Source organism: Orcinus orca, chromosome 2, assembly GCF_937001465.1.
Source record: "Orcinus orca chromosome 2, mOrcOrc1.1, whole genome shotgun sequence".
NCBI classification, from domain to species: Eukaryota; Metazoa; Chordata; class Mammalia; order Artiodactyla; family Delphinidae; genus Orcinus; species Orcinus orca.
The window spans coordinates 14,328,584-14,354,775 of NC_064560.1; the positions used below are offsets into that span (position 1 = coordinate 14,328,584).

Below are 26,192 nucleotides of genomic sequence, written 5' to 3' on the forward strand. Positions count from 1 at the left end.
CTAGGACACATTTGTGAGACCAGAAAGGCTTCCTGGAGAAAGTGAAATCGAAGGCGAGACCTAAGGGATAAAGAGGAGTTAGCCAGAGAAGTGGGGTGTTCCAGGCCAGGGAAAAGCATGCAGGGGAAAAGCATGCAGGGGAAGAGGTGGGAAGGAGAGGGGTGAACTTCTCAGCCAGAGTGTGGATGTGAGCGAGAAGTCTGCAGAAGGCTCATCGTGGGGGCCTTGGGGGACAGGAGGCTGGACTTTTTTCTTGGATCAATGGGAAGCCATGGAAAGGTTTTACTCAGCGGAGTCAGGTGATCAGGTTGGCATTGTGGAAAGTTTGCTTTGACGAGTTGGATTAGAAGGGCAAGTCTGGCACGTGTTGTAGTTATCTAAAAGGTAAACGTGGCCTACAATGAAAAAATGCAGTGGAGACGAAGGGAAGTAAATATAATCGACATGTTTAGGAGATAAAATCAATAGACTTGGTGATGGACTGATGAGATGTGTGCGGAGTCAAGATTACTCCCAGGTTTCTAGTGTGGGCAACTGGGCGCTAATAAATGAAAGAGAATACACGGGGAAGAAATCGTTGTGGGATTGTGGTGGGATGATGGACTGTTGGATTTCAGACTGGATGTGTGGTGAATATGGGGTATGCACAAGTGGAAGTACCAGTGGCTCTGAAATTCAGGAGGGAAGGCTGGGCTAGAGATGTAGATTTGGAAGTGATGAGCAGGCATAGAGGGGGTACCCAGAGCTGTGGGAATGAGTGAGATCACCCCGGCGATCACCCAGGCGTACGCTGAGAAGAGAAGAAAGCCTGTTAGAACCCTGAAGGAGGATGGGCAGAGGGGAGCCCCCAGGAGGCAGAGGAGGAACAGCTAGGAGGGGAGAAGCTGGCCAGGAGTGTGTGGGGACAAAGACACCGAGGAAGAGGATGGAGGAGAGGCTAAGCAAGAGGAAGCCCAAAAGATGTCTGTTGGCTCCTCTGTGCTGCAGGAAGCCATTACAGCTTTAACCAGAGAAACGTCTGGAAACAGGAGCTAGGATGCATAGCATTGAGGAGAGAGCTGGAAGAGATGAGCAGAGACAGTGAGCTTAGTCCTCTTTGTAAGGAAGTTTGGCTGAAGGAGAGAACAGACTCTAGGACCTCATGCTGGAGTAGTGTGGGTGGAGGGAGGGATAGAAGTCAGGGGAGCCTTGAGTGCGCTTGGGTGCTGACGGGATGTAGCTCATAGAATAGAGAAGCGCAGGGTGAAAGCGTAGGCAGACAGTGGGGATAGGTGGGTCATAGAGGGTCATGAGAACGGAGGAGGGCTTGGGACCCAGAATAATAACAGAGAGGTGGCCTTGGCTAAGAGGAGAGACACCTCTTCCATTGGGACAGAAGGGAAGAATAAAACAACTGGTGTTAAAGTATTGTTTTGTGTCACAGTATTTTAATTATGTTCTTTAAAAAAATTTCTCCGCAGACACTACCCAAAGCAGTCCTTCACCACGGTGGCAGATACACCTGAAAATCTTCGCCTGAAACAGCAAAGTGAATTGCAGAGTCAGGTAATTTCTGAAAGGCCTATTTTTGTTACATTCGTTCTAAATGTTATTCACAAGGCCGCTCTTCGGTCATCGTACTGTTCATGCCAGGTCACCAGCCGGTGTGCAGACCGAAAGCGGGCCTGGGTGGGCAGACCGGGCAGAAGCGCTGAGTGTCTATTTTATTCCCGGTCTTGGATCACCCTGATATTCTCGGTTCTGTTATCCACAAGGGACTAGGGCGAGTAAATGAGTTCTGGTCAGAGTAAGTGTTTCCCAACAATATTGATTTATTTGGTCCTAAATATTTAAAAACATTTTATAAATAGCTTTTCCACACTGCATATGTAGGGGAGAAAAGAGGTGTTAACTTGACCCAATTGCAGTGAGTGTGGGGCTAACACCCTGTCTGTGTATCTCACACCAACCACTAGCTTTGTTTTCATCCTGTCACTTTATTCATATTTCTTTCATATGTCACACTGACAGCATGAACAAAGATTAGAACACCATGATTGGCTCCCAGTCAACCATTTTGGATGGAAACGTGCTTTCAATATGGCGAAACACATCGGTTAAGACTAGGGATTTGAATGACAGTGTTTTCTTCAGGGACACCCCGTTTCTTCTTGAGAAACCTAGGGTGCTCTCTTTCAGAGAAGTTCTCTTGCCGGCCACGGTGTAGGACTGCCGAGCAGTCCTCAGCGTGTGTGCTGGGCAGCCTCATGGCAGCCCACTGGTCAGCGGCGAGGTAAAGTAACACTGAGGAGCGGGGAGGGAAGGCTGAGTTGAGGTCCCCTTTCCGCTGTTCATTGGTTGTGGCCTTGGGCCAGCCACTGGGATTCTTGGTGCTGGTGTAAAGTGAGACAGTCTATCTGATCTTGTCTACCTGTCTTGAGGGTGGCTGCAGGTGTCAAATAGGTAGTTAGGTGTGAAAGCATGTTGAAAAGTTAAAAAAAAGATTGTATGACTGTGGAGGCTGATTATGAGTACCATGGTCCCTGAGAATCCTCGACGTGAAAAAGGAGAAGAGTAGACTTCGTGAAGGAGGGAGGTGTCTAGCTCACACTCTTTGAAAATGTCAGTTGTAGCTGTTCGTAATGAGAGTAGTCAGCTCTCAGTTGCAACGGATCTAATTATTTCCACGCGGGTTTATCTGATCACAGGGGAGATGGTAGTTCCCTCCATCCTCTTTCTGGAGGACTTGGGACCACTTCCCAGTCCACTTAATTAGAGAAAAAAAACTCCGAGTAGGGTTTACTGTTGGTTAACAACGCCATGAAGACTTGGTTGGCAGTTAGTTTTCGGTTTATGTAAAATGCTAATTTTCCGTGTGCTAAGCTATTAGTTCAAAAAATTGAGTGCCGGCCAAAGAGAGGCACTATTGCAGAGCCAGCAAGAACACCCCTTGCTCATTCACACCGCGGAGGGTGCCAGGACTTGGCTCCTGTCTGTGCAGCTCCAATATGCCTTTCTTCTCATCAAGTTAGGATTAATTAGGTAATTCTGGAGAAGTACTTCGAGCACATTGGAAAACAGAACTAAATCAAGCAATCAAATATCTGTTTCCTGCCTGTTACATGTCCTTGTTCTGTGCAATAGAATTTATAATTAGTTAATCCTCTCTTCACAGAGTTCACGGGGTGTCTGAGGAAACAGGACTAACATACCACCCCCCCACCTCGAGCAACTATGTTTAATTTAAAATAAGGACTCAGAAATGGGGGGGCGAGTATGGGTTGGTCTGGTTATGCTTCATGCTGGCGGGGTGGGGGTGGGGGGCTCTGAGTGGAGCCTTGAAGGTTGACAGAGGATCTGATATGAACCCTTATCTCCTTCCTTTAGAGAGCACACCGCTCCCTTTGGGTTCAGTTAGTGGTTATAGGTGTCGTCTCCTTGGTCCAGGAACAAGCATTTATTGTTTTCCCACCACACGCCTGACCTCTGGAAAGGCAAAGAAAAAAGGAGTCACTGTTTCATGAAAGGCTGATTTTATTCTCCCTCAGGTAGGTAGCAAGCTGCGAACTTCAGAAGACACACACTTGCTTCTGGGCTCGTGGGACAGGAGTTCATAGAGGGGCACAACGCGCTATGGGGTCTCCAGGCAGTGGTCAGGTGAAGGCATTAGATTTTCTGTAAAATTTTGCTCAAAAATCATCTCCTTCAGAAAGAAAATGTAGGACTTCATCAGACAGATGGCATGGGCAAATTCAACTCAACTCAAGAAACACGTGTTGACTACTTACTATGTACAAGGAATTGTGCTAGGTGTCGGGGGAGGGGAAAGCATCACCACCATCATCATCATCATTATCGTCAATCTTGCTGTATTCAGGGCACATAATTTTACAGGTACTATTTCATTTCCTCTCAAACAGCCCTGTGAGGCAGGTATTTATTATTATCCCTATTTAGATGAAGCATTCAACCTTTAGAGAGTTTAGAGAACTCACCCTTTCAAACTTAGCAAGGAATTGAACTTGGAATAGAACCTAGATCTGTGAGCCCCAAGTGTCCACAATCTCAACCAGTACTCTGGTCACATTACTCAGAGAGCACCTAGAAAAGGAGATGTGTAAGCAGATACTTTCAGTACAAGCCAATAGGGCAGTGTATGTAAAGGTAGAAGGACTCCTCTCAGGTGCAGAAGTCCTCTCTCTCCCCTTCCTCCCCTCCCCCTTCTTCTTCTCTTTTCCCTCCTCCTCCTTTTTCTCCTTCTCCTTCTCCATGAGCGATTAAAATACTTCCAGAGTGTTTCTACCTTTGCAAAGACATGGAAAGATATCTACCCTAATGGTAGCATTCATTACTGGCAAATCATTTAATGTTAGCATATTAAATGATTTGATTCTGTGGTAGAGCATTCCCTTTGAGTTTTGATACCAAGAATTCTGAACAGCTCAACAGTTTTGGTGGAAGATTGACTATTAAAATTTTATTTACTTGTTTTGATAACCTGTGATGCTAAATGAGCCAAATCTCTTCATTACTCCGAGTTTTGAAATTCTGAAATCCTTTAGAATTGTTGGTTAAAACTCCTGTTTTTTCTTTTAGTTCATTAGCTTACCAAATGAGCCAAAATGAAGGGAAAACAAAAATAAATCTTCAATCCAACCTAGGAAGTTATTTATGGTTACATATTGTTATCTTTTCCTTTGTTCTCTTCTCTGTCTCGGTCTCTTTCTTTTTCAGAGGGTTATGAACATAGCCAGCATTTTTTTTTTTTTTTTTTTGCCTGAGTGTTAGATCCTCTCAAACTTTTTTGGGATCTATATTAGGTGCCGATTGTCATAATAAAATGATACGAAATACCGGAGAATAAACAAGGAAACCATGAGTTAGCTTTTCAGAACTGGTGATAGGCGGTGGCTTACAGGCATTATCCAGCTTGCAAATAACTGGTGCCTGTCCACTTGGGCAGCCACTGGCCGTGCTGGCTGTGGATGGCTCTGGAACTCTGCAGACAAGCGGGGGAGGGGAAGCATTCCTTCTTCCCTAGGTCCCTTTCCATCACATCTCACAGGATGAACTGCTTCAAAGAAATAGCATAACTGGAGGTTAGGTGCCCCCACTGGCCCACAGTGGCCCATACCGTAAGGGGCAAAAGTGGAGACTTTTCCTTCCAGTGGTATTAGTAACATTGTACTTCATCCGCGGGGCATCGGCCTTTCACTGCATGCCTCGGGACCAGTGTGATGTCCTTGTTTTTGTGGGGAGGTGAGCCTTGAGTTCCAAAGCCTCGCCTGGTAAACTAAACTTCTGGAACACAAACTCTTTGTAAGTTGGGCAGCCCCTAAACTTTAAAAACTTAAGTGAGGTGAAAACCCCCTTAGGAGAGAGAGTTTTTAAACTTATTATTTTCACATGATGTTGTAGCAAGTGTTTCTTGTTTTCAGGCTGTGGCAGAAAAGGCGCAGGTGCTTTGAGTACCTTCCATCAGGAGTCTATGGACTTCATAAAGCTGGGGAAATTGTTCTTCAAATGGAATTTTGAGGGGAAGCCTTCATAGAAAAGAGAGCAAAACAGGGCCGTTGTAGCTTTAGCAAGGGGAGGGGGTGTTTCCCCTGCTTCTCCCCATCCTCCCCCTCTAGGGCCTTGGGATGAATGTCTTAGGAAGCCTTGGGCCTCTGTAGGCCAGAGTTCTGAAAAGCACTGCTGAAAGACAAAACGTTAGCTAACTTTCCCACTTGGTTGTTTATGTGATTGGCTTAGCTGTTTGCAATCCTGCTGAAAATAATGGAGAATTGGGGCTCCCTGGGTTCTTAAATGGAGTGTGTATGATTTATGAGTGCTGATAAGACGAAATTGAAAATTATGGTGGATCGAATACAGATTATTCTGGAATCTTGAGTTTTCATTTTCATTTTGTAATCTATGTTAATTTTTTTTTTTTTTTTTTTTGCGGTACGCGGGCCTCTCACTGCTGTGGCCCCTCCCGTTGTGGAGCACAGGCTCCGGTCGCACAGGCTCAGCGGCCATGGCTCACGGGCCCAGCTGCTCCGCGGCATGTGGGATCCTCCCGGACCGGGGCACGAACCCGTGTCCCCTGCATTGGCAGGTGGACTCTCAACCACTACGCCACCAGAGAAGCCCTATGTTAATTCTTTTTTAATTTTCCATGTTTCTCTGGGGGCATAAAAAACATGGCGCACAGGGAACAGGATATATGACAGTAGTAAGGTGAGAAGTTGACATGGTTTTTTTATAGGGAAACGTAATAGTTACACATATCTGCGGGAGGAATGAAGACACATGTCTAATATAAACCTCTGGAAGGTCAAGGAGGTAGGGCTGTGACCAGCATTCCCTTTCTGGCTTGCCTTAGGTACCTTTCTGTACCTCCTCATTCTGTCTTCCATTTTCAGGTTTTTTTTCTCTCTGCTCTCTGTCATCTAACCAGCCAGTACGGTGTTCAGTTATTACCTAAAGCAGGACTCCTCTCAGGTGGTAGTTGCTTTTTAATAAGGTATCACTGAGGACTGACTTCCTTCAAAGCAACAGATCCACGACTAGGGAACATCAGTAATTGTCTAAAGATGACTGGAGAGCTCCTTTGGAGAGCATCCTCTGTGTATGTGTCAGATCTCATCCCAGAGGCCCCAACCCGATCATAAATTTGACCTGAATTTCATTTGCCACCCAGAGCCAATGATATGCCAAATTCTGTGCTAGATATTGGGGATGCTGTAGTGAGCAAAATCATATAAACCTTCACTCTCAGGGGATTTATGGTCTAGTGGGGGAGAGGGCGATAATAAAAAATTAACGAACATAGGCAAAATTGCAACAAGAGCTGCAGAGAGAGAGCTGTGTGTATCTTAATTATGTTTAAAAACATTTTCAGGGAGTTGGAGGCCTGAGTGCTTTTCTGCAGACAGGTACATAATGGGATCTCAGAGTGGCCTGCTGCCTCCTGCCCAGCGGTGGATCCCATTTCTAAACGCATATCTTTTTTTTTTTCCGATTTCCTGATCTTAGCTGACGATTCTTTGCTCCTTGCTGGGTCCACTTACCGTCCCTTATCTCATGCGACAACCTCATACTTCTAAACAGGAAGACCGTCTCTCCAGATAGTGTTTCGTTGGTAATTCTTATATTCCGCGGATCTCGGACAAGAAGCCTTTCACATTTGCTTTTTAATTTTCCATCTTCTTTGAACCTAATTTTGGCAGCTTTATAGCTCCCATCTTTTGATTTTTCACCATTTGATGCCGTATTTTGATCCGAGGGCGATGCTTCTTATTTCTCACAAAAAGCGCTTCCTCATGTATGTAAAGGTAAAAGTTCACAGGGAGAAGCTTCAGCATGTTTCTTTTCAAGGTTTTGAGGCAGTGAAAGTGACGAGAGATTATGTTTCACATATAGGAAGGGCTGAATGAATAAGGACTTCAAAGGAGAAATATTAATTCACTTGGTGTGGCACATTTCTTCCAGGGAACAGAACATGCTGTGCAGATGTTAACTCTAACCCCCACCATCTCCCACAAGTCAGGTTGTTTTTCTGTTTTACTTCTGGATAAAATGATGTAAGAGGCAAAAATGTCAGGAGTGACAGACAGCAAAATAACCAAGATGTTTTGATTTGCTGTGTCATGATGGAGTTTCGGAGCCTTTCATCACAGGGGCCTGGTTTTCTACTCCTAACCCTTCTGAAATGACCCATATTCTTTCCATCTGTTCTCAGAGTCCCAGCAGAGTGGTTCTTTGGTGCCCTCCCAGCTCATCCCGCCTCCCTGCCCATCGTGCCCACAGCCGGTGGTAGAGGGTGGAGGTGCTGTGCTCTGGGTGGGCAGGCCATGGGCTACTTGTTATTATTCTGTGGGCCACAGCCAGATTACTCGTCCTTTTAATCAGGCACTTGAATATATAGCCTGTCAATTTTTTGTGGCTCTGGGGTCATGGATATAACAGCTGTGATGAAGAGACTATTTTAAAAATATGAAATTAATGTGTTTTTCATCTTTCTCGTCTATAAATCATGTTCTGCTTTACCACCTCACACTTATGGCTCCAGAGGAGGGAGAAGAGTGAACCCCACTTTGAGAAGGAGGGAATATGGTCCCAGGTGAGGGGGACGCCTATCCTTCCTTCTGGCTATGGTAACTTGTAGAAAAAAGGCAGGAAAAAATCAGAGACTGAAACGTGCCCCTGCCCCGTCTCTTCCGGTGGAAGTCTCTCATTGGGAAGATGGGGGAGGCATGGCAGGTCGGTGGAGAGCAGCGAGAAGCAGAGACGACCACCGCACGAGGCATCCTGCCGGCCCCTGCCAGCTCCACGGTGTGCCTGCGGGCAGGGAGAGAACCGGAGTTTAGTCCCTCATGTGGCGCAGAAGGGGTCAGACATTCCGGCGCAGAGGCAGTAGAGCGATGCTGAGGGTGCTCGCTGAGGAGCTGGCTGGGGCAGTGCCACCGAGGAATAATGGGCCCCGGGAGCCAGGGGTGGTGAGCGGCAGGGAAGAGCGGTGGGACCTCGGCGAGCGGTGCCCTTCTGAGCCGCGGGAGAAGGCACCAGCCAGAGGCTTCGTCAGGGATTCCAGCAGGGGCCCAGCGAGCGCGAGGACAGGGAGAGGCCACCGACGTCAGACGAGCTGGAGGAGAGAATGAGGGAACGTGGGCCTGGGTCCAGCGCTTCACGCTTGCTTCCCTCCGAGGTCACTGCCTCAGCATGGAATCAGGCAACGAAACCAAATTTATAGTACAATATCGGATTCAGAAAAGTCCTCTTGGTAGTAGCCAGCAGCACACAGTAGGTCTGATTAGTGCACTGAATCTTTCAACTCCTGTCAAGTACCTGTGTTTTCTTTTGCCAGAAATTATTTGGTCTAATTATCATTTCATGTTATCTCAGAACTTTGCTTATAGCGTCCGCTGTCTTCAGGAGGACCTCCCGCCGGAGTTCTCCGTGGGCCTGTACAGATGGAAACTGGCTCGAGAAATTCTGTGCAGAAAGATGACTATGATGGCTTCATTCTTTAAAAAAGCTTCCATTTGTAACAGTCATTGTGTTGTGTTCTTTTTTGTTTCGTTTTGTTTTTTCGCGGTACGCGGGCCTCTCACTGTTGTGGCCTCTCCCATTGCGGAGCACAGGCTCCGGACAAGCAGGCCCAGCGGCCATGGCTCACGGGCCCAGCCGCCCCGCGGCATGTGGGATCTTCCCAGACCGGGGCACGAACCCGTGTCCCCAGCATCGGCAGGCGGACTTTCAACCACTGCGCCACCAGGGAAGCCCTGTGTTGTGTTCTGAAATGAGATCTCTACTTAAGCTTCCGAAAATATTGGTTGTACTTTTTAAAGGGTGAGGAGAGCAATTAGAATTTCCCTCCCTTCCTTCATCCCTCCTCAGCTCTCTTGATTTCTGGTGAAGTCAAGGATGAGGATGATAGTAAATCAGAAATTAAGGTGACACAAACTTGATCCTAACTAGTAGGGAAGTCAAAGCTCCGTTTGACTGACACTCTGAGTTCCCATTTATATGAAATTGGCTTTATTTCAAGGGAATCTGTAATCTGCAGATATCTTCTAAGGGAAGTTGAACAAGCCTCTTCAGATACAGATTTAGCTTCCTAAGCGTGCGGTACTTTTAGAGCCCAAGCAACTAAATATACCAAATTTCACATTCTTGCTTAAACTAAAGATGTGAAGAATAGCGAAACCAAGGTTCCTATCCTAGTTTTAATTAAACAAACAATCTTAGAGCCCTTATACAGATTTTTTTCTTTATCTCTAGAATGGCTATAATGCTTATAAATTATTAAAATTAAAATGAAAGTACATCTTAACTGTGTTTCTTCTGTGTACTTTGCAAGATTTCCTTAGAATTGGATAATCTCCAAGGCTCTGAGAGAACTTTCCATTCTAGAAGATTTTATTCTCTACAGGAACATTGCTTAAAGTCTTAGGTATGTATATATACTATATATATTTTTACATATAATACATATAAAATGTTTGTATGTGTGTATATGCATGTAATGCACATTGTACATATATGTTTACACATGTATATACATCTGTGTATAATATGCAGATACACACATACATATATATATATACATACATATAATAATATAATAAAGCTAACTTGGAGAGACAATGTTCAGAAAATAGTCTCCTTGAAAATCTGAAAGACTGAGAAAACGTGAAGTATCTTTTCTCTTTTGTTATCGATGGCTAAGTATGATTTAATTCACTGCCGGACACTGAAACAGCTGCACCATTTGCAATCTTAGTTCCCATCATGTAAATTAGCTCTGCAGTTCCTGTGTCTTTTAGTCATTCCATATGTTTTAGGAAATAGCTAAGGTGAAAAAGTGTAACAGAGATGGTATTACTTCTGGAAGTGAGGTAATGAGATCTTTTTCAAAATATCACCTATTCCAGAGGGCAGATTACTCATTTCACAATATAACGAGCAGAGACGTCGTTAAAGCTTTACCTGTTTTGATGGGCCTTACTCTCTCTGTAGTTTCTTAATTAATTTAATGTTTTTTTAATAGCTGTTTTCTTTATCCTTTGTTTTAAATTTTAAACTAGAAGCTAGAGATCTTATTAATGTAACAGTTATTACTTAATAACCAGGCTAAGCAATTGTCAGGACTATATTTATACCATTTGATGATACGGGTGATAATGTATGAAATGAAGTAGAAACAAAGAAAATAATTTCATGAAAACCAGGAGTCTTATGGGAATGAAGAATTAGATACTTAATTGCAAAGCAGACAGATGCTTTTCGAAGTTTTTCTTGACGTTAATTACAAATCAAGAAAAATCAAGGTGTTTTGATTTCAGACCTTTACTAGCAAAGAAATCTCATTTAAGGACCCACATGTACTTCTTGTAATTTAATTCTGTGTAAAGCTGCTTCAATTATTTATTGGTTTAATCTACATTTACTGAGTACCTCCTTTGGCCAGACACTGCCTGCTCTTGGGGTGAAGGTGTGTGTGGACAGAAGCCAGCAGCGTTGGGGAGGAACACGACCCCTGACTTAGAGGTGTTTATTGAGTTTCCTCAAAAGATATTCTCCCCAATTCTGCAAACAGTTATTTTTTTCTGTGCTCTGTGTAGCTTTCCCCTCTCATTCCCCGCTGAAATGTTTACCCGTTCTGCGAATGGAAGCCCGGAAGGACTCTCTTTCCCTTTACATAGATCAAATACCAGCTGCTCTGAGAAACTATGTATTGGGGAAGAAATGATCTTTTAACTGGTTTTGGAAATAACTCCCCAGCACCCGTGCCCTTTTGTAAACTTTTTGTAGAGTTTGCTCCTTCTTAAGATAATGTGGATAGAATGTTTTTGATTGTTTCATGGACACAGGAAAGCTTCTCCAATAAAATCCACTTTTTTGGGGGGGTTATCATCAGGAGAATTAAATCATGTCATCAGCAATGTCCCAATCCTCTTGTTATCCTGCAGACTCCTCACCCTTTTTGGGTCACGGACCCCTTTGGAAGTTTGATGAAAGCCATTGAACTTCTCCTTTGGAAAAGGTACAAAAGCAAAAATATGCCAACTTTAGAATATAATTGCAGGGAGTTCATGGGTCAGCAAAGGTCATCAGAGTCCCAGGTTTTAGAAGGTGTTGTCAGGTCAGCCAGTGGGAGGAGCAGAGAAAAAATAGGCTGAACTTAGAGGTTTAGCAGAGGCTAGAGGATTGGCACAGAGGTTATGGATTCCCTGCCTTCTAAGCACAAATTTATCTTGATTAAAATATTAACTGTCTTGGAAAACGTGAAATGTTACTGCCTTAAAGAAGGCAATCTAGCGACAACTGTTAAACCTTAAAAATACGTGCCCTCTTTGATCCAGCAGTTCCACTCCTGGAAATTTCTCCTGTAGAAACAGAAATATCAGCATATGAGGCATATGGTCAAGGATCTCTAGGTCAGCATTGTTTGTAGCAGCAAAAAACTGGAAACTGAATGAAAGCCCATCAACAAATAGTAGAATAAATTATGATAACCCAGACCACAGAATACTATGCGGCCATTAAAAAGAATGAGATAGAGGTAAACCAGATGCCTTTGGGATGTCCATGTGGTATTACTCAGTGAGAAATTTAGATACAGAAAAGTGTATAAACGACAAGACTCTCCCTCTGTGCATGTGTGTGCATATCTATGTCTTTGCATATGTCTGATTAAGATTATATGTGTGGGGAGAAAAATATGAAGTAGTATGCACTAGGGTGTTAGCATTTATTTGTTCTGGGGGCTTATCCATGGTGAGCCAAACGAAGGGGAAAAATGGTTAAAATAATTTAAAAGATGTCTATGATGGCATGAATGCATTTTTATGCAATTATCTATTTATCTGTCTGTCTCTGTCTATCTCTATTTATTATCTGTATGTTGGTGGGTATATGTGAGAAGAAAGAACACAATGACTCAGAGACATAATTGCTTGTATGTATTTAGCATTCCATTCTTTTACTTCTTTCACAGCCAGTGACACTGGGGCTTCCCAGTTCAGTCTTGTTTGGCTAACTAGGCCAATATGGCCAGCCTGCGATCTCCCTGCTGACTTATTGGGTGGATTTCCTGTGACTCACTTCTCTAAAGTTATTTAGTCTTTAGCAAATGTTTGTTGGATGTCTGTTTTATGTCATGTACTAGGCTTTGTGCTGGGAAGACTCAAAGAACTAAGGGGTGTGTGTGTGTGTGTGTGTGTGTGTGTGTACACAACTCAGGGACTGTTTGCAGCTGCATTTGAACTTCCTCCCCCCAATCTGTCATTTATCTGCTTGTGGGTGTGTAGGGTCGAGAGCATAGATGCTGCTCTCATGTCAGTAAGAACCTAAGAATTTGGAGTAGGATCTTGACATTCCTTCTCTTTGTTCCATTAAATGACCTACTGCCTAATGCTCCACCTTTTCCTCAGAGATGCCTGAAGACCTCTAGAGAGGATAGTACTGAAAGGACTTTAAAGGAAAAAGATGTATGAGGTGCTTCCTGTAGATCATTGTCTCTCAAAATGGTGGTTTCCCACATCATAGTTACCTGGTGAGCATGTGGAAAATGCTTACCTGTGGAGCTGGCCCCAGACTCACTAAGGGGGAGGCCTAGAAGTCCACAGCGTTACTAAGTGCCCCGTGGAAGTCTCACGCACGTTAATGTTTGAGAGCCAGTGCCATCAGATTTTGCTTCAAATAATGAGCCTTCCTGGCGTCTTTCCCCAGAATTTTACCAAGACTTTTCCATATCCTTGGACTTCTTTCCCACGTGGTGTGGAAAGCTTAGATACTGTGCCATGTGGAAATTGGTCCCCGTTCACTGGTTTCTCATTCAGATGGACTGACCTCCGTCTGTCAGGCAGGATACTTGGGATCGTGTGCTGCTGCCAGGCTTCTGAAAGCTTATGCCAGTGCTTAGGATGCAAGTCCAGGGAACATAGACAGGAGAAGGGATGCTTTAATTCAGTTTTAGGACATTTAGGTATTTGACTCAGCAGATACTCTTACAGACATTTTTCTAATATCAAAATGGCTTTTTATTTTCCTCTTTTTGTTCATTAGTGATGTCTGCATTTTAGAGGAGATTTTATGAAGAGAAACTTTCAGACCATAGTGTCACTACTGAACACACACAATTTCATTCTGAATGTAAAGAAATCAATGTAGATCAGAAAAAGACTAGAATGGTTTGAAAAATCAACAATCTGATGGTCAAATTCAAATGTCTTTAATGTAACAGAGTCAGTATATACATACACACAAGAGAGAATTTCAGGTTACGATGCATTTTGTTGTTTGTAACGACAGGAGTAAAACCACGATTTGCACACATGATGTAAATGTTTTGGAATTCTTGATTCTTTGGGCTACTTCTGGTTTATTTATAAATAATCGTAATAGAATCAAGAACTGAAAGTGTTTTTCAGATATCTAAGATTTATCCCTTTACTCAGGGTTTCTTCCCCAGTCCTTTTATCTAAAATGTCAAAATAACTGAAGCAAAGGCTAGTTCATATGAAAAGCAGAACTGAGTGACTGTTTTCCTACATTCCTCATGTGATTGTACCTGTATAGACAACAACCTTAGTACTGTTCTGATTAGAAAGGCCTTGTCTGGGAACCTTTTATCTCCACAGCAGGATATATATACGATCCGAGTCGATGCTAGAAACCCACGACTTCACCCCTCAATCAATAATCATCGATTGAGTAGAGTTGGTTTCGGGGCTATGTATTAGATACCACGAGGCACACAGAAGAAGAGTCATAGTTTCTGCCTCTGAAGAACAATCTAATTCAGAAGGTAGTTCACATGTGCACGCGCTGACATGGTTCCGTAACAAAAGGTTCTTTCAACAAATACTAGCGAAGACGACATAAAGAAGTGATGGTGGAATAGGGGAGGTGTTGGAGAGCAGGCACATGACACTGTAGAGAGACAGCTGAACAGGAGCAAGACGCGAGGAAGCCATGAGTGTAACCCATGAAGCTGTCTCCATCCGAAAGTCGTCAGCTGGAGGGTGTGGGCAGTCGGTCAGGGGAGTCTGTGCTCTGGAGGGTGGAGAGGCTTTGGAACGAAATGATGAGGTCCTCAATCAGGGTAGTGTAAAAGCTGTTGAAGAATCATGGTCTAGGGATTTTATGAAATGCAGAGCTTGGAGAAATGAAAGAACTCCCGTGTGAGGAAGTGAGGAGGCTGAATCAGGATCGTGGCTGTGAAAATAGGGAAGCAAAACTTAGTGTTACTTTTGGAGAAAATTGGATGTTAGGGGTAAGTTGGGGAAAAAAAATAAAGTCATATAATGAAAATATTTGTGAAGGTATTAAACACATCAATCTGAGACACTTTATTAATTAATTTATTTATTTTTGCTGTGTTGGGTCTTCGTTTCTGTACGAGGGCTTTCTCTAGTTGTGGCAAGCGGGAGCTACTCTTCATCGCAGTGCGCGGGCCTCTCACTATCGCGGCCTCTCTTGTTGCGGAGCACAGGCTCCAGACGCGCAGGCTCAGTAGTTGTGGCTCACGGGCCTAGTTGCTCCGCGGCATGTGGGATCCTCCCAGACCAGGGCTCGAACCCGTGTCCCCTGCATTAGCAGGCAGATGCTCAACCACTGCGCCACCAGGGAAGCCCCCTGAGAAACTTTAAATTAGAGGGGAAACAGTGACTACAGGTGGGGAATAAACCTGATTAATTGACTTTTAAATTGTGGAGTTTTGGTCTTCAGAAATTCATTTGTGTCATGAACTATCATTGAATAGACCTTGGACATGGTAAATATTCTGTGGTTTAGAATAACTTCGTAGGCTTTCATTCAGTAGGTGGTAAATAAGTGCTGGATGACAAATTCTGGTATTTATCTTGCAAGGTAATCTGCAATTCTATGAGAGGCGTTTTCCTGCCTGGGACACAAAGCTCTGCTACAGTTATTTGTGAATAACTTTTTATAACTCATGTTCTAAGACTATTGTAAATTGCCATTTAAAAGAACAATGTTTCATCAACATAAAAAAACCTCCCTCCTTCCTACATCAGGGGTATTTTCCTCTTGTCTAAAAAATACATACTTCTTTTTAGAAGTCTGCATTTACACTGAGCTGGTACTTTTCTTCTCTGGAAAGGAAAAAAAAAACCACTTAGAAAAACCCAAGTAACCAAACAAATCACCTTGATTACTACCTACAGAGAAAAGGAGCTGGCTTTATTTTTTCTCTTGTGCATAGTTTTAGATCAATCCATATATGAGAAATAGTTATGTTAGAAACTGTTTGGATATTTGGTGTAGTGGGTGTAGAGAATGGGTACATCAAATTGCTACCTAACAGAGCAAGGAAACGAGTTCATATTGTCTATTGGGAAACAAAGCGTCTGACTATTAGAAAGAAAAAAAAAAAGACAGTGTTGAAAGAGTGTGTTGAGTTGCCAGGGACCGCTTAGCTTCTACAGTCTGTTCACGTGTGCAGTGCCGTTAGTCATCTATCTCCTAGTTGCTGACCAGAGGGCTTTACCAATAGTGGCATTATTTTCCTGGGTTTTTATTTCCCTGGAGTACCTATGATAATGCTGTATGTTATGCTGTAGATCGGTTATTTTGGTAGACCTTGAAATTATGTCCACCTTACAACTTGGAAAACTTTGGGTAGGAAGAATCTTCTGGCTGTGTTTCACTTTGCGTCTTCTTCGGCTCTCACTTGCTACACGGTCTCTGAGCCTGTTCCGTGGAACGTGTGTATGACACGGGTGCCTGTTCCACTTGCTATGCGCCAGTCATCCTCTTGTACCAAGTCGCCCTTCTCCCCATGGAATGTGGCGGCCAGGCGGTGTCAGCTTTCGGTCAGCTGGCTGGCCCTGGTGGGGTAGAACCTGGTGTCCAGGTCTGACTCCACACTTGCTTTTTCCTGACAGCCTTCCCCTCTGTGACATCTTGCCCGTGACTTTCTGGAGAGAAAGTGGGATACATAGAAGCTAATAGGGGGATCCTTTGCGGGCTCTCCACCTCTCCCCTGTGCTTTCCCGAGCTTGTCCTCTGCCCTTCGCTCTCAACACAGACACCCATGACCGTCTGACCACTGCTTTCCTCTTCTTCCTTGCACTTGGCTTTCCCTTCAGTGCATCAGCTTCCTTCCAAATCTTTGTCCATCTTCCAAACGGCAGAGCATCCAGAAAGACTGGAGATACGTTTTCTGGTGTCCATGTGAAGCTTTTGCTTACTTAGATACATTTTGGGGGATATGACTTTCTTGTTTCAAGGGCCGTTTTTCTGTTAGCAGTAAGTATTTGACCCTTCCATCTCCAAATGTCTGGAGTTTAGATTTAAACAGATTCTAAATCCACTTGATTTTTTTTCTACAGCTATTTCACTCCCTCCTTTGCAAATGCTGATCTGCAGGTTACCTAGGAATGGCTTCTCCCTCTGCAGAGACCTCTGTCGTTTGCAAGGGGTCAGCATCTTGCAACCCTTTGCAGACAGGGAGAGTGATAGGCTTTGTCTGGCCAGGAAAAGTCACTTTTGACTGAGGACATAAGTAAAACGAAAATCTTCTGTAGTGCAACATCCAGCCGCTAAGTTAAACCACCTGCTTCAGCTGTAGCGTAGGGCCCCCTGTGTGGCCCTTCACGTGCGTCACGCTAGGGCGAAACCAACACTTGACAGCAGAACGATAATAAATCTGTCGTGGTGGCCACAGTCCTCTGCGGCCCCCTCTGCCTAGTGGCCAGAGTCCTTTCTGAGTTAAGAGATTCACCAATGACGAGGATGGTGACGGCTGGCTTCCAAAATATAACAATTCATGGTCGCAGTTAGAGCTTAATTTCCTTAAACCTTTCATCAGGGAAGGAAGCACTTTATAGTAAATGACTGTATTGCTTGAAATCATCTGCCCGCGGAGCCTTCATTATATTCCTTAGTCATTATGGCTTGCATCACATGATCTTTTCTCCAACATCAGGTGAACCAACAATGAAATTGCATTTCTTTGAATTAGAGTACAGATTATTATGGCAGAAAAAAGACATTGAAGGGGAAACGTTCATGTTTATGTTTGAATAAATGTGAAAGCTTAATGGCCTCAGAGGCAGTTAAAGCAGAGGTTGTAAGAGAACACGGAACCGTGGTACCTCATTGCTTTAGATGTATCTCTGAATGAGTGCAGGCAAAGCACTTTCACTTTCCAGTCCTGGGTGTATAAATCCTGGACATGCAATCATTTGGTGTGTATTTCTCGTGCAGGTAGGAGAACACAGCATCACTGATAGTTCTTATTTTGATCTCCGGGCTCTAACACGCATTAGGCAATCAATCAATGATTATTGAAATAAAGTGGAAAAGTCTTTACTCAGAGAGGGTCCCCCTCCCCCATTTCTTGCCCACACACGCCTGGGCTTCTCTATGGCTTTTGTATGGTTAACGCAGTCCTAGGATTGGGAACATTTTGGCGCTGCAGATGGGAATAAGCAGTTAAAACAAGAGCCTGGGAAAGAGAATTATTGCTTGCTTGGGTTTATTTATCTGGCTCTGACCCCGGGCCTTACCTGACCTGCATATCCAGCATGATCCCTGGATTCCAGATAGCCAACCTCGCCTTGCTGTCGGCTTCCGGACCCTGTCATGAGTGTGATCGACTCCTGGGTCCATCCTTGTCATCCTGCCATCTCACCTTTGCCGCTGTTCTCCTTAACTATATACTGGACAGATAGGGAGTCACTTAGTGGAAACTAAAGTGATGCATTAAGTAACTTAATTGGGGCTAGTTATGGAATCAGATTGTGACTTTTACAGGGTATCCGAGTCGACATGTTGCAGAGTGCTAGAAGCAAAGCCAGTTGGATTTGGAATATAATGTGCAGAGAGAGAGTATCATTGCTGTGTGCTTTATTATAATTTCTATTTTTCCTCACAGCCATCTGCTCTGTTATATATTTGGTTATTCTGATGTCAAGTATGAGACCTAGATATAGCATTTTTATTATTCTACCATTCCTCCTGCCCTCTTTCAGCTGCACAATCCTTGTAGCAGTCAGAGCCTGTGGTTGCCAAATGCCCGTGTTGCAAGAGCCCAGGCAAGGATAGAGATCCTGTGTTTGTTTTCCCCGTAGATTACAGATGAATGAATTAAGCGAATGATGGGAGACAACATGAGACCTTATTTAGTGAGGGTTTATAATGAGCCAGGCATTGTGCTCAGGGCTTTTTGTAGAGTGTCTCAGCAAATCTTGATAACTTCCTTAGGTAGGCATGCTTATTCTCATTTTGTAGATGAGGAAGCTGTGGCTCAGGGAGGTTGAGTAAACCACCTGGGGTCACATAGCTCGTTGGGGCCCTTGCCAGCCGTGGGTCTCAGGTCCTTCTGACTCCAAAGCCTGAGCTGTTCCTTACCAGGCCAGGCTATCTCAGTGTAGCCGTTCTTTTAAATGACACTTTTGTGATTTCAGTACCATATCATAGCAGTGCAATGACACTTTAGGTTTAAAATTCTCCAACTTCTCTTCATGAGGTTAAAATTTTTATATTTGGACTTTTAAAATTGTAATTTCTGGTAAATGTCTTATTATTTTATTTTATTTACTTTTGTGGTTATTTTGACACTCAGTCTGGTTTATATCATTCCTGGAGCCATTAAATACCTTTGTTTAAATTATGCAATAACTTTTTGTTTACATGTTAGCGATTTTAGCCAGTTTAGTTATTAACAGCTCTGCTGTTTTGTTTGCTTTATCCATTTTAAGTTGTGTTGAATAAATGTCCTCATGTTTTTTAAGCTTACTGATTTTTAAATTCTAATTCTATATAGGCTACCTCATGCATCTAATTTTTTTTTTTTTTTTTTTTTGCGGTACGCGGGCCTCTCACTGTTGTGGTCTCTCCCGTTGCGGAGCATAGGCTCCGGATGCGGAGGCTCTGGACGCGCAGGCTCAGTGGCCATGGCTCACAAGCCCAGCCGCTCCGCGGCATGTGGGATCCTCCCGGACCGGGGCACGAACCCGTGTCCCCTGCATCGGCAGGCGGACTCTCAACCACTGCGCCACCAGGGAAGCCCCATGCATCTAATTTTTAAACTTTTATTTCTATACTTCTACTGATCAGAGTCTTGCCATTTAATTTATTATAAAACCAATGAAAAAAGGGTAAATTATTCACATTTCAATAACAGTTTTTAAAGTAGGTCTGATCATAGAAAATACCGAGTTATATTAGAAATCTGATTTTTGGTGTAGCTCTATTTCGCCAAATAATGGCGAGGAACTGGTTAAACACGTTAATGCATAGTGTGTTGGAGACTTGGTCGCTACTCATAAATTCTTCAGGAGCTAATTTTTGTTGGCAAAGATGTTTTCCATTTCATCACATCCTTTGTCTCTCTCTTCTGAGACAGCTCAGGAACCCAGAGCACTCATTTACTCAATGGCTGCTGTGGTGCTGCTTCCAGGGGCTCCGAAGCATCAGAGCAGCTCGAGTTGTGGTTTCTGACTTTGCTCAGCCCTAAGGAGAGAAGCACCCCTCGTTAGTGCCCGCTGAGTGGGGTCCACAGGGGAGCACTAGAGGTGCTCCGAGAGGGGCAAGATCACCGCTGTGGGCTGGGCAGGGTTCACTGACCATATCCACTGTGTGCATGCCTGCATGCCTGTGAGCTTTGTCCTGGCTCTGCTGGTGCCAGAGAGGATTTAACATCACTCTCAATGGAAAACACTTAGAGGATATTTACGAGTATAATGAGAAAGGAAGCGAGGCCTTTTAGAGGAGGAAGCCTCTTAACGGAGGGAGACGGGCAGGGCCCAGGAAATTGTGGGTGGGGCTGGGAGTGTGATAGATGTGTGGATTGATCATCAGTGGACCAGTGACCCTACAGAAAATGCAGAAGAGGTTCAGGCTGGGTGTAAAGCACCTGAACAGCGTGCTGAGGAGGTTGGGCTTTATCATTAGGCATGGGGGCTATCAGTTCTTGGGCAGGGAGTGATTTGCTGAACATCATGGTGCAGCAAGATTAATCCGGCAGCAAAATGGATTGGATGGGGAGAGATTTGAAGTAGGTAGCCAAGTTGGGAAACGTCTGCTGTAATGAAAGTGTGTGATAATCAGGCAGATCATCAAGGGAAAGGAAAGGAGAGGAGAGACAACTCTGAAGAATGATTGTATGTGAGGGAAGAGGTGTCGGGCTCTAGAGTTCCTGTGGGAGGAGCTTCCAGCTGGCAAACCAGCTGGAAGTGGGAAGAGGCCCTTAGGCAGCGTGGCTGGATGCTGTGTTCACATAGCAAGTTGCTGTGTTTACTGAGATTGAGTGTTGATTGGGTGTGGTTTGCAGAGGTAGGGGGTTGTCTAATGGAGATTGTGGCCACTCCCCTCCCTACCCCGTATCCCCTTGGGGGTGCCACTGGGAGAGATGGAGTCCAGTGTGACCGAGGCCTTTGTGACTCTTAGGCCTGAGTAGCTGGGACTGTTGTCATGCCTGTGGTCAGGGGTAGATAATTCAGAGGCCCGTTGCCTCTGTAAACCTCACACCTGTAACGTTTGAATGAATAAAGGATTGAGAATGAGTGAGTTCAGGATTAGCGTTGACTTGAAGAGTTCGGCGATTATTTAGGGGGAACTGACTTCCATACAGATGGATGAACAGTGACATTCGGGAGAAAGCCAATTATTGGTGACTAAAGCTTCCTAAAACCACGTTCAGTTGCAATATAAAAGGACTGAGTTTTGAAAAGAAAACATTTGTGATGCATGGATAAGTTACATAAGTGTTATTAGAGTTATACATAATGAATTGTTAACCAGTTTGAACGTTTGTTTTGCAAAGGGTCCAAGGCGATGATTGATTGCACACACATTTCAAAATTTGTTCTGGGGTTTACAGAGAGAGAAAGAGAGCCGAGAAGAACCTGAGTATTGAATGAGTATTGGGGATGACTGCTCTTTAAATTTCTTTAGCTTTGCCATTAGTCTTGATATTGAGTGATATAAAAAAAATATCCCTGTGAAACTTTGGGTGATTTTACGTGGTTTTAGGTGATCACTATGACACTTTTTAGAAGGCACCTTATGCAGTTAATGGCTTGGCTAGAAAGCTGACCCTTAGACAGTCTAACCCCCAGAGAGCCAGTGGAATGCGAAGGAAAGAGTAGGGGTTTTGGAGTGAGTTAAACTTGGGTTTCAACTTGTCTCTACCATGTAACACTGTGTGGTCTTGGACAAGTTTCTTACACTCTCATTTTCTTCATTTTAAAATGGTGATTTTCCTCTCTCTCTTCAAAAGTTACCATGAGGTTAGTGATGATATATCGAGCCAGCAGGCCCAGTATGGGTCTTGGCACAAAGCAGGCACCCAGCAAATGTTAACTATAGTCACTTTGACTAGGATACTATATATTTTCATTTCGCTGTCCGTGGGGTGATACCTATCACTTTTTTAAATGACAGCTGTTTTGCTTAATTGTGGAAGTGGGATGGGGCTTGTGAGCAAGAAAGCATTCTGGAAATAACATCCCTAAACCTTTTTAGGTGGCCCCTCACCTCCTGGAGAAAGCTCCCTCCTGAAACTTGGTATGGGGAACCTGTAAGGTAGAGTAAAAAGCATGGATTCAGATCTAGGTGAAAATACTGGCTGTCACTTGCTAGTTATGTGGCTTTGGGAAGTAATGTTTGAGTTTGTTTCTGCAAAGTGTGGTTACGATAACCACACGCATGGATGTTGAGAGAATCACACAGGATGACGTGAGTCTGAAGCACAGGAGGTCCAGTGGGGCTGGGCAGTAGGCTTGAGGGGAACGGGTGTTAAAATGAAGCAAGAGTACCAGATTATGGGGACAGCCTAGGGCATATTTAGGTGTTCCTGGTGCTATTACTTGCAAAGCTGAAAAAGCAAAAGGGGGAAAAGGTATTACTTGCTCATCGTTTTAAAGCTTAATGAAATCCTGATTTATAAAAAAATAGTGAAATTACTTATTAGATAATTTATCATGGATGCTTAAATAATCTATTAGTTTATGGAAAATATCTGAGGAGCAGCGGTAATTTGAGAGTTTAGAGAATGATAATAGTCTCAGGAGAGATTATTAAAGAAAAGGTAAATCAAATCAGTTACTTCTCATGACCTGGCTTATTCCTTTCAGTAAAGGAGTGTCTGCATACTTTTTGGTGAGTTGTTGAATTAGTGGAATTTTAAGGAGGTAGTAAAAGAAATAAAATAAAAATAAGTAAAGTTATTTTTTTAATCCATAGAAACCTTTGACAGATCATAAGTTATTTTAAATACGATTAAGGCACATCAGCTTCTTCTTGTGTAATGAATGGCTTAAACCAAGAGCAAGGTTTAAAATCAGACTATTTTTCTGAGCAAATCAAACAAAAGTATATTCATGCTGAAAGGCATTCTGAACAGCAGGTCTCAGTTTTGTGTGAAGATACAGCAGTTTCGGTGTATTTGATGTAAAGTAGACTACTATGGGAAGGAAGTACCTTTAATGGCCTGGGTGTTCCCTAATAATTCTAAAGCTCTGGGCCACGATGGTGCAAGACAGTGATACATGAACTGATTTTGCATTGTTCCAGGGAAGGTTCGCGTAGAAGACTTAAACTCCCAAGGTTCATGATGAGTGTGAATGGCCCACGGATGCCGTTAGGTTTGGCCAAGTTATGAGCCAGAGGGCGCTGTTGTCCAAGCAGGGATTAGTTGTGTAAAGGAAGCTGGCCATGGAGGGGGGAGTGCTCCCTTCTTAAGATTAAAAATGGAAGCGCGTTTTTGTTTTGTTTTTTAAATATACTGTGAAGGAAAAAGAATTAGTACCACAAAGAGTAAGTGGGTTGAGACAGCAGTAAGAATTGCTGCTCACAGCATCTAGCCCATAGCTAGCCTTATCCACTCAGAGGTAATTATTTTCAAACCGAGCAGCATTTGCAGAGATAGCTCCCAAACAGCTGTGTCAGCTTTAGAATGTGTGAAAACTGCTCAAGAATAAACCGTAAAAGTACGTTGTGGAAATTAAAAAAAAAAAACAAAACAGCTCAAGGATGTTTTGATATGTAAGGGTTATTAGCAACAGTTTACAAAAATATAGATGGAAAGTTGGGAATTCATTTCATTTCCGCAGCGTCTTCCTGTTTATCTTCCTGATAGATTTGTCTCCTCGGTTACCATAGCACTGCTCATTGGTATTCCTCAGCGTGCAGTGCTGCTGCGAATCCCTCCGTAATTGCACTGAGCTAGAGAATCTTTACTTTTCAGGCCTTGCTCAAGCGCAGGGTCCGTTTTTCTTCTGTGTGGCAGCTTTAATCTTGCACCGGAATGACAGCTCCTGTCCTGCCCCTTTTGTCTCGCTGGCAGGATGGTCAAGCAGCCGCCTTCACATCTGATGCAATTACTAATCCGTTTCCTTCCCAGGAAGGCAGTGCTTGTGGTCCCCAGCCCTGGGGACTATAAACATTTTTTCCCGATATCTGTGCTGCAGGCTCTGTCAGCCCAGTGATCCCCTGCGGTTACCAGGAGGTGCTGGGCATTTTTCAGAGGGGGAATAACCATTCCCTTTCAAGAACATTTTCCTTTTGCATTTCCCTGTCCAGACTTTTGGCCTTTGTTTCAAAGGTGAGGGCTTCCCGGTGCCCTCAAGTTTCTCCAACCCGAGATGAGTGTGTGTGGTTGGCTATCAGGAGAGGTGTTTGTAAGTGAAGCACCACTTGCTCATTGCTTTTATGGAGTTTGGCTTCTTAGATTATGGCCAATGAAACCAGTTATCTTGTATTGTGAATTTTGAAGGCAAAAGGACACTGAATTAGTTACATTTGAATCATCTTCCTATCTATCGATGACTGCAGTGATTTTTGGGGCTTGGATTAATGTATATTGTAGATGCAGTTACTCTTTTTGGATCCGATAGATTAGATTCAGCGAAACACATCCCTCTGGAGATGTGTTAGCCATACTGTGCCTCTAGCTCCTCTTACATGGAGTCAGGTTCAAGTTCAAATACATTTTGTCTGATAAATTGACTGCACGTGGAGGAACTAAAGAGAGCAATTAGGTATGACGTCAAATAAATGACTCAGTGACAATGTATATTCCATTTAGGTCAGCATAGTTCAAAATGCGAGAAAACATGATTTAGCTGGCTGGACTGAAAGTTTAAATTACTGGACAAGAAGAATCTGAGGTTTGCCTTCTGAGGTTAGGTAATTGGAGATATGTAATATTAATTGTGTTTGCTGTGAGATGATTCTGTTGTGAGATGGGTGCAGTTGTTTCTGTGGGTATTGTTTAATATGACAATGTGCTGGTCCAGTCTTTATGCAGAATGGGTATTGCTTTTGGCCAAGGTGAGGGCGGGTGGGTGAGTGATATGAGGCTGAAGCCTGTTAAACCATGAAAAGCGAATATATTTTGCTCGAGAGTTCATTAGGGTGGCAGTGCCCTAGAGTAGGGAGTGGGCGACTTCTGTGGTTAATTGCAGTGTTTTCCTCCATTCTTCACCTCTCCCTTTTAGAATTGTACGCCCACATCTTTCCATGTGATTTTGTAGGAGCTTCCATTATAGGAGGTACTACTGCCCCATCGATGTTGGGCATGACCACGTGACTCATGTCAGTCGGTGGACTTAAGCAGACATGGTGCCCGCAGAGACCTTAGATGTGCTTCTGTGGTTGGCGTGGCCTCTGGCGCTCCTGCATCCACTATGGGAAGAATGCATTCTGGTTGGCTGCTGGCCTTAGGAGGACGAGGAGGCGTGTGGAACAGAAGTGAATCCCACCTGAAACCTGAAGCCAAGCAGACTGTGACTTGCAGACCTGTGAGCAAGAAAAATAAATGCTTAGGATCGTAAGCCACTGACTTTTGGGCGAGTTTGTTATGAAGCATAATTGTGGAAATAGCTAATAGATGTACATACTGAAAAAAAAAAACCCTGCCTTTGTAAGAATTTCATTTGGGTTAACAAGCTCCTTTTACATTCAGATCCTCATTTCCACACCCTTCGTAGGGACTGGGTTATATCATTCATAACTTAGTGGTATCCTTTAGCTGCAATGCAGTGACGTCTTTTGCTGGTGAGATTTCATGACCAGAGGTTGCATGAATATATCCTCTTATATATTAATATAATTAGACACCCCTACTTAATTATGTATTGGGGGAATTTACATATTTTACGACTTTATGTAGGCTTTTTGATTGCTTTAAAAAGGAAATTTGAGTGACTGAAAAATTCTGTAAAAGAGTTTTTAGTTGCATGTAATTAATTTCACTATAGTTTGGGAGAAAATAAGTTTAATAGACCATATTAGGTAGCTCAAAGAAGGTGAGGACAGGAGACACAGGTCTGGAGGCTAAGCTGATAGGGGCAGTGTTCTCAGAGTAAACCATGACTGTGTCAGCAAGGACCCTTTTATTTTTATATCTGCTGATGGGACCTCACAGCTTCTGCTGCCTTAATGGGCTACTGGACCCTAGAACCTCTGCCACTCATGTCCCTGCTGCCCTGAGCCTGGGAACCTGTGTCATCACCCTTCTTAGAAAAGATTCTGCTTCCTCAAGTTCTCTTCTGAATGAAAGGCTTTTATGAGTACAGCTCATTGGTGGTGCCTAGATCACATACCTGTATCCTAGCTGCAAGGGAGCCTGAGGAAGTGAGTTTATCGCTTCTACCTTAGGAAAGCAAGACTTAAAATGTGGAAAATTACTGAAACTTAGGTAGGTTGTTCAAAAGATACCAGGTAGTCATAAAGCTTGAAAAATGTCC

The 26,192-nt window shown here is 43.6% G+C and overlaps 1 protein-coding gene across 10 annotated transcripts in view; it reads left to right on the forward strand.

Moving 5' to 3' along the window:
- Positions 1-26,192, forward strand: part of LOC117197037 (LIM zinc-binding domain-containing Nebulette) — a 250,838-nt gene that overhangs the window by 123,435 nt on the left and 101,211 nt on the right. For all 10 annotated transcript variants that reach the window (XM_049705571.1, XM_049705569.1, XM_049705568.1 and 7 more), the window contains exon 3: positions 1,461-1,545. In XM_049705571.1, the coding sequence (XP_049561528.1) occupies positions 1,461-1,545 (85 nt within the window). The remainder of the gene's footprint in view (positions 1-1,460; positions 1,546-26,192) is intronic.